This window comes from Phodopus roborovskii, unplaced genomic scaffold (assembly GCF_943737965.1).
Source record: "Phodopus roborovskii unplaced genomic scaffold, PHOROB, whole genome shotgun sequence".
Lineage (NCBI taxonomy): Eukaryota > Metazoa > Chordata > Mammalia > Rodentia > Cricetidae > Phodopus > Phodopus roborovskii.
The window spans coordinates 11,591,275-11,599,811 of record NW_026126480.1 but is presented as its reverse complement, the minus strand read 5'-3'; the positions used below and the strand labels follow the sequence as shown (position 1 = coordinate 11,599,811).

Below are 8,537 nucleotides of genomic sequence, written 5' to 3'. Positions count from 1 at the left end.
TAGCAAGAATTACTTTCTGCAAGGTCACACTGAATTAGTGGATACGAATCATTGTGTAGGAAGACGGGGTTAAATTCCCGAGAGTCTATAGTTACATTTTTGTCAGCCAAATAGCACACAGCTGTAGTATAAGTAATATAAACCCAAAAACAGATATTGGGGTTCAAGCCATAAGATCAGAGAAGAAAAGCAGCCAAGCTCTTACCTCTACCCAGGCTGAAGCAATCCTGCCCGCAGTGTGGCTAGAGACTAGTTGCCAGAACATGGCAACCAAAATGCCCCAGATTGAATATCTGCTCCTATCTTATATACCTCAAGTGCTGGGATTAAAGGCGTGTGATCCCAAGTACTGAGATCACCTTTGTGTAAGCTGTTTCTCTTTTAGACTGGATCAATTTCATGTAGCTTAGCATGACTTTGAACTAACAGAGATCCATCTGCTTGGCTCTTGAGTCCTGGGATTAAAGGTGTGTGCCACCACTGCCTGGCTCTATAGCTAGTATGTCTGCTGGGATTAAAGATGTGTATCACCACTCCCTGACCTCTATGGCTTGTGGCTAGCATTGCATTCTGAACTCTCAGAAATGCTTTATATTGCGGTAAATAAGGATCAGGATAAACAAATAGGCCGAATAGATGTTTATTCAGGGAGAAATAACTTACAACCTAGACAGATGAACACCAGGAAATTCAACCCGATCCTCTCCTGTCCGAGTCACGCCAGAAAGAGAGAGTGCCTTCCTGGCCCCCTCCGACCTCCTTCCTCAGGTCACCTCCGCCCATCGCTCCACCCCCCAATGGGCGTGGTCAGTGCTACAGAAGGACTACCTCACTACAATTCCCCTTTTAGTCTAAAGAAAAGATTTAGGCTTAATACAAAACTATATACAAAACAGTGAATAACAAGTGTGCTCTAAGAAAAGGAAAATCGAGAACAAAATGACCTACATATCTAGTCCTAGGGTGAGGGCAAATGGAGTTTACAATAGAGTTGTCCTAAGCTGGAAAACGTAAGTCTAGTACCTAATATATCTAACTAGGAAGAGAGAATAATAGTTGTGATAGTTTAATCTTCAACCTCATCAAGACCTGAGAAGGAAAATAACAATACTAGAGTAGACAGGAAATGCGGATGGACAACTTCCAAAAGGTGCAGCAAGGACAGAAACAGCAAGCCACCTGAACAGTCACCCTAGGTCTCACAGCGACGTTGGTACACCCAGATTTGGCTAAGGCCAAGAGAACTTGACAGACCACAACAACAGCAGGGAAATAGAATGGCTGTCTTACCCTGACTTGGCAAGATCAAGCAGTCTTCTATATTTGTCTCCTGCAAGCACATAGGACTGTATGTCCAAATCAGTGGTCAAGGTGGGGGCAATTCTATGCCCAACAGGCCATTAGCTGAGGCGAGATTGAACTCCAGCAGGAGCAACAACAGTGTCCAACATATTTTCGGGAAAGTGCACGGTGCTGTCAGGAGCAACAGTGTCTCATGTCAATGGAGTACTAATATTAAAACATTTAAATGCCATGTTCTGCATGTCTATGAAGTGATTGAAGATTAAGCATCTATATCTGACTAATCTCATAGGTACAGGAAATGTGAGTGAAGATAATCTGTAATACTCAGGAACTTAGCTAAAAAGACTGATTAAAACTTTCCTGAGTAAAGCAGGAACAAATACTTAAACAATATAACTATTTACATATACCTACATGTAAATCCCTAAAATAGAGGTAGAGTATAAGTGTCAAGACAAGAGGTAGAACTATAAAGGGCAGCAAGATAAATATCCCAAATTGTATCAATATACAAAATGTCTTGAATACAGGAAAAGTATACATACATAGAATATGGTAAAAAATAATGTGCATAAAATATTATAAGTGGAAACATTTAACACAATATAACAAAATATAAACTTAATTTTACATAGCTTACCACATAGGAATACATAACAATGTAAGCTGTAAAATACTATCTCATTCATACTCAAATTCTCAAGGAAATAGGCTAATCTACTTATATCCCATCTAAACCATACCTTTACCAACCATTCCCTATTCCTGTCTAAAAGATAAACCCGAGTGTAAGCATCACCCAATCCCAAATAACTAAAACCAACCCAAAGACGATGACTATTATCCCAAAATTTCAAGGGTAGGGAAAGGGGGCGTAGTCATATTAAGATTACTTTCTGTTGAAATGGGAAGATGATTAAATCATAAATAATATATCATCACACACAACCTTACTTCACATGTATTTGTGCTCTAAGACCCTTTATTTAATGCATACTGTCAATTCATAGGATTTGTGACCAATAGCACTTTGACTCAAGCCTACAAGGAGCTCATGTAACACACATCCTGCCTCTGTAAGTGAATCAGAGTCTTCTTAGGCATCTCAACAGGTCAGCTACATTTCACTAGGGGGACATTTTAAATCATCAAAAATTAGCATAGAAATTTGGGGGGAAAGAACAGCTCTAGATATAACACACCAGCATACTTTGCTTCTTAGTCACCCATAGGTGGACAGTTGGGTACTTTCTACCTCTTGAGTGTAATAAATGGCAGTGCTATGAATACAGATAAACAAAGACCTCTGTGGGCTCTTGCTTTCAGTTCTTTTGGTGATTTACCCAGAAGTAGCATTACTAGACCCTGCAGTAAGTCTGTTTAACTTTTGGTTTGTCTGAGACAGGGTCTTACTGCATAGCCCTGGCTGGCCTGGAACTCACTATGTGAGCCACGTTGGTCTCAGAGTCAGAGATCTGTCTGCTTCTGCCTCCCAAGTGCCAAGATTAAAGGTGTGTGTCACGCCAGCTCAGTTTAAACAGTTAAGGAACTGTCATGCCATCCTCCAGAACAGTTGTAACAAGTTACATTTCCTCCAACAGCACTTAAGCGTTCCATTGTTTCATTTCCTGACCATGCACACGTGGAGGTCAGAGGACAACTTCAGCAGTCAGATCTCTTCTTGACCATGAGGGTCCTGAGGATGGACCTCGGTGACAAGTATGTTTGCTCACTGAATCATTTTGCTAGCCTCCAAGATGTATGTTCTTTTTTGAGACAGGGTCTCTCTCTCTAGCCTTGACTGTCCTGGGACTTGCTATATTAATCAGGCTGGCCTCAAATGAGAGATCCACCTGCCTTTGCCTCGTGAGTGATGGGATTAAACGTATGGGCCACCATGCCCAGCTACACATTTTTTGTTTTTAAAGTAGCTATCTTGATAGATGTTTGGTGATGGCTTGCTGTGGCTCTGATCTGCATTTTTGCAGTGGTTAGAGATGCTGATCTCTTCTCGTGCTTATTGACCACTTGGATGTCTTCTTCAAAAGATTGTTCAAGTCCTCCACCTTCCTATAAACTTCAAACTGCAGGGTGAATAAGGTTTAGATGGAAGGTTGTAAAGTGTGTGTGTGTGTGTGTGTGTGTGTGTGTGTGTATGTGTGTGTGTGTGTGTGTGTGTGTGTTTCTGGATATTGGATTCAGGGTCTTTGGCATCACTGAGCTACATTCACTACCCTCCTCATATTTTTTTATTGAGAAGTTTGCATTTTTGTTGTTGATAGTAATTCCTTACTTTGTTGTCAAATATGAAATTGACAAATATTTCCTCCCATTCTGTGATGATCTTTACCCTACTGATAGTATTCTTTAGCATAAAAGTTGAGAAACAATTTTTTAAATGTGAAATACAGAGAGGCTATGACGGTTAGCAGTTGTGACTATGGTGAAAAGTATTGTTGCTGCTTTTGTTGTGATAAATATGTAAAAGAAGCCCCAAGAAGATAGTAAATAGAGGTAAAACTATCTGAAATCCATTACCACATCAATCCACTTTCCGTGTGAACAATTCTTGGTCTTGTCTAGAAGGAGGTTTGGAAGATGAAAACCTGTCCGGGGGACAGTGCAGGCAAAGCCTTCACTAGAAACCTGTGTTGGTACCCAAAGAGACTTTCTGAACACAGAATTCCAAAACACAATGCAAGCTGACAAGGGGGTCATTTAGAATTGGATGTTGCTTGGTAATGGAGCAGAGGGAGTGAAACTTGTTCTCCACATCCTTAGGTTAAATTCCAGTAGTTTTTGGAACTCAGGGACTAGACTCCAAATTAACCTGTCCCTTTTGAACTTGAAGATTGTGGTTCCATTGAAGTCTAGTTATCAGTGCCAAAGAGCGAAGACTAGGCATGCTACAGCATGGTGAGGGTTAGACAGAAGGATGTGAGTCCCAACACTTGTTTCTAGACTTAGTAAACAAGGAAACTCCCAAGTTTATATTTCCTTGGCTTGGCTCCAAGAGGCTTTTTGTTGTTGTTAACTCTGGCACAGTATTCTCAACCTTCCTAATGCTGCAACCCTTTAATGCAGTTCCTCATGTTGTGTTGACCCCAACCATAAAATTATTTTCATTACTACTTCATAACTATAATTTTACTATTATTATGAATCACAATGTTAATAACTTCTTTTTTTGAGACAGAAGTTTGCTAAAGGGGTCACAGCCCACAGTTTGAGAACCACTAGAGTCCACTGACAAGATATTTAGAATGAAACTTCCATGGGCTGGAGAGATGGCTCAGTGGTTAAGGGTGCTGGCTACTCTTCCACAGGATCTGGGTTCAATTCCCAGCACCAACATGGCAGCTCACAACTATTTGTAGCTCCAATCCAGGTGATCCAACACCTTCACAGACATATATGTGCAGGCAAAACACCAATGCACATTAAGTGAAACATAAATAATAAATAAAGAACTAAAGGAAAAAAAAAACCTCCTACAGGAGAAGGGCATATAGGTCCTGAATTGCCCTTTAAATGCAGAAAGAGACTATATTTTGAGGAAGAATGCTATCTGTGGAAACTGCAGACTACACATCTGTCTTTAGCCACCAAAGGTCATGGGTGAGGAGACTGGGTGTGTAGTGAGAATGAAAGGAAATGCAGTACTTCTGCCCAAGCAGGTGCGGGAGTCTCCTCTACCAGCTGAAAGGCTGAAGTGAACTGGGGGGGGGGGTGCTTTCCACTCCTACGGCTCCACCAGGCTCTAGCAAGCAAGTCTCCCATGGGACTGGCATTAGAATACAGAGGTGACCATAACGCTGGGTCAGTTAAGATAGTTAGCAGTTTCCATTGTTCCTTTAAGAGGTGTTTTCAAGTGGTTAGTTCTGCAAAAAGGGCAAGAGTGAGTCACAGCTATGTGTCAGAAACAACTGGGGATTTTCAGAAAAGTTGAGAGCAGACCCAAGAGAAAGAAATTAATTACAGCCAAATACAGAAGCCTCTTAAATCAACACTTTTGGAATTTATGGGACTGTAAGCACCTCCCCCCCATTATAGACACTGTCTTGTAAAATTTAAGAGTGACAGCTTAAAAACAACAAGAAACCTATCCATTTAGTTTCTAGAATAAGAAAAAAAAATACAATGGAGGAAATGTATTTTGATAATTGGTGTCCTGATTATGTAGCTGAGTGGATTTTTCACATTTTCCTTTCTACTATTATTGATGTTTATGAGAAAAAGTCCAGTTTGTGCCATTAGGTGTAAATTCAGGGTTTCCCAACATTTTTTGGATCCCGGTGACATGTGATTTTAGTGATGGCTGCCTTGACATCCTTGTTCCTCAGGGTGTAGATGAGAGGGTTCAGGACAGGGGTGAGAATGGCGTACACCACATTGCCCATGATGTGGAAGTCCAGGGGCAGCTCAGCCCTGTAGGCCACATAGGCTATGGCAATGGATGAGTAATAGGTGCCCACCACCAGGAGGTGGGAGCTGCAGGTGGAGAAGGCTTTGGAACGCCCTTCCCTGGAGTTGATGCGCAGCACCGAGGCCAGGATGCGGGCATAGGAGAGAAGCACCAGCAGGAGGGGGAGGAAGGACACCACCATGGCGATGCAGAAGCCCATGAGGGTCTGGGGGCTGGTGTCTGAGCAGGAGGCCTGGACCACAGCCAGGTGGTCACAGAAGCAGTGGTAGATGTAGGCGATGCTGTTAAATGCCATCTGGGAGGTCTGTGCCACTGCTGGGATGGGCAGGAGGAGGGCAGTGATCCAAGCACTGGCTGCCAGTGCAGTGTTTGTTTGTGGGGTCATGTGGACAGGGTAGTGCAGAGGGCGGCAGATGGCCACATAGCGGTCATAGGCCATGACCACCAGGATGAAGGCTTCTGAGCAGGAGAAACTGTGGAAGAGGTACATCTGAAGGAAGCAGGCAGGGAAACTGAGGAATCTGTCCCCAAGCAGGAATAGGGACAGCATCTTAGGGACCGTGGTTGTGGTGAAAAGGATGTCCAGGGCAGAGAGGTTGATTAGGAAGAAGTACATGGGCTTGTGGAGGCTGGGCTCTGTCACCACGGCCGCCAGGATCAGGGTGTTCCCCGCCAGGATGAGCAGGTAGAAGAGGAGGAAGAGGAAGAAGACAGGAAGGAAGAGGGAATTTTGCAGAGAGGGGATGCCTGTAAGGTAGAAGATGGTCTTAGAGTCCCCTGACCCATTGCAGGTTACGTTATCCATGGCAGCTTAAAGCCGGATGGATGCTCAGGAGGTTCTCACGCCCATCTGTAAACAGAAGAACCAAGGTTCTGGGATGAGAATTACATAATGGTCATTGTCTAATGGAGATAACCAACTCATATACTGTCAATTCTAGAGGAAGGACGACAGGTTCTGTCTTGTACCAGAGTCCTCACCCATGCCAGGGCTCTCTCTTTCCTTAAATCTAGCATGGCTGAAGCACCTGCAATATCAACATCACAGCAAAAACACAATGTGAGAGCCACAGAGGTATCCTATAATAGAAAACATTACATGTCATCTATGCAGTAGATGCAGATTTGTTGATTGGATGGAGGTTTGAGCCTCATAGGACTGAAAGCCTTGTGGCAAAGAAAGGCATGACACAAACAATGACGTAATTACATAACTGCAGTTGCGTTAAGTACTGTATATAAACTTGAACTGTCTTTTCCATATCCTATTTGGTCCTTTTGGGAATATCAGATCTTCAGTCAATTAACTCATTTACTTTTTCTTTGGGATTTGTCTCAAGGTGTTGGTTTTGGGTTTTGATGCATTTGTGGGTTTGCAGTGGGATGGGGAGGTAGATGTCTCTATTCTTTCTGGAAACACACTGCCTTCCAACTGTTAAGACACTACTGCCTCCCCTCTTGATTGCTTGGTCCTGCTATCTCCTTCTAAGGTGAGACATTTGTCACCCCACTCTGTGTGTGAGGGGTCTCTGTCATTTTAAGAAGGGATGTCTCTGTCAAGTCAGGGGTCTGGGCAGTGATTTCCCATCAATTCTGCAACAAGACAGAATCCATGACAGTCTGTCTCCCTGCAGGCCTATTGACTGCTTCTCTCCAGTGAATGCTGAAGTCCAGGAGGTGCCCTAATTGATCACTGGATGGCCATCATCCAGAGGCCTCCTTGATCTCTGCTCAGAAGGTGTCATATGTCCTGGGATGGATGAGGGGTAATTTGTACAGAACTTGGGATATGCTTGCAATATTGATTCCCACAGAAAAGAACTCCCGAAAGAACCTACAGATGTGGAGACTTAAGCTAAAGGAAAACACTGATTTATTCTCAGCCTTAGACTTGTCCTCTGGACATTGGAAGCAAGTGTCTGCTGACATTGGTAATACCTTGTCTTTAATCTTGATGATCCCATTACTTCTGTTTTCCCATTTTCTAACAAAACATTTTACGTGAATAAACCATTATGTAATACTGAGTTCTTTTGCAGTCACCCAGATCTTCATAGACCAGAGACTTTGCACAAGAAGTTGGGGACTTTACCAGGGCCATACCAGCTGGCTGCAAGGTCAGGAATGTTGTGTGGACTCTGTGGACTCTCTCATTCCTGGGGCATGGATCTTTCTCCTTTACCTCTTTCCCAAAGAACCCAGACATCAAGTCTCCAAACCAAAAATATTTGGACAGAGGTTTCTACTTCCCCTCCCATTTTTTTCAGTTGATAAAATCTGAGAAGACTAGATTGCAAATATTTCTCTGGTGCTCTATATAGAAGAACTTAAATTGGTGTCTGACAATCAAATACCTCTTTGGCAATATGCCCCTTGCCTTGACAAAAAAGTGAGCCAGCTTTGTTCCAAATTCAAACTCCTTGAAGCAGGCCCCCAGTAAGGTCGATTCAAACCTTAAGGGTTACCAACTGCCCTACAAGATGCTGCTGCACTCAGTAGACCATGGGCTGGCTGCCCTCCCAGGATCAGACTGAGCTAGGGAGAGGGGTGGGGCTGCTGGAGGATCTAAAACTGAGGGGATTCACCAGAGGTGTCCTAGCTTCCCTTGCATCTCCCTCCTCTGCCCACTGTTTGCTGACAGACATAGATGCTGAGCTCCTGGTGGAGCACTCACCTGTGGATTTTGACTGCCGTGTGGTGCTGGGTTGTCCAATAGGCAGTCCAGGCCTGGGCCACCATCAAAGTAGGGTCACAAAAGCTGCTCAGTTTCTTAAAGAGTTTGATATTTGGCTCAACCAGTTCATCA

General features: G+C 43.4%; 1 protein-coding gene across 1 annotated transcript; it reads right to left on the bottom strand.

Moving 5' to 3' along the window:
• Positions 1-5,570: 5,570 nt before the first annotated feature.
• LOC127227962 (olfactory receptor 2AT4) lies at positions 5,571-6,536 on the bottom strand. The gene has a single exon (XM_051192344.1). It carries the CDS (start codon positions 6,534-6,536, stop codon positions 5,571-5,573), a length of 966 nt encoding a protein of 321 aa, XP_051048301.1.
• Between the last annotated feature and the right edge of the window lie 2,001 nt (positions 6,537-8,537).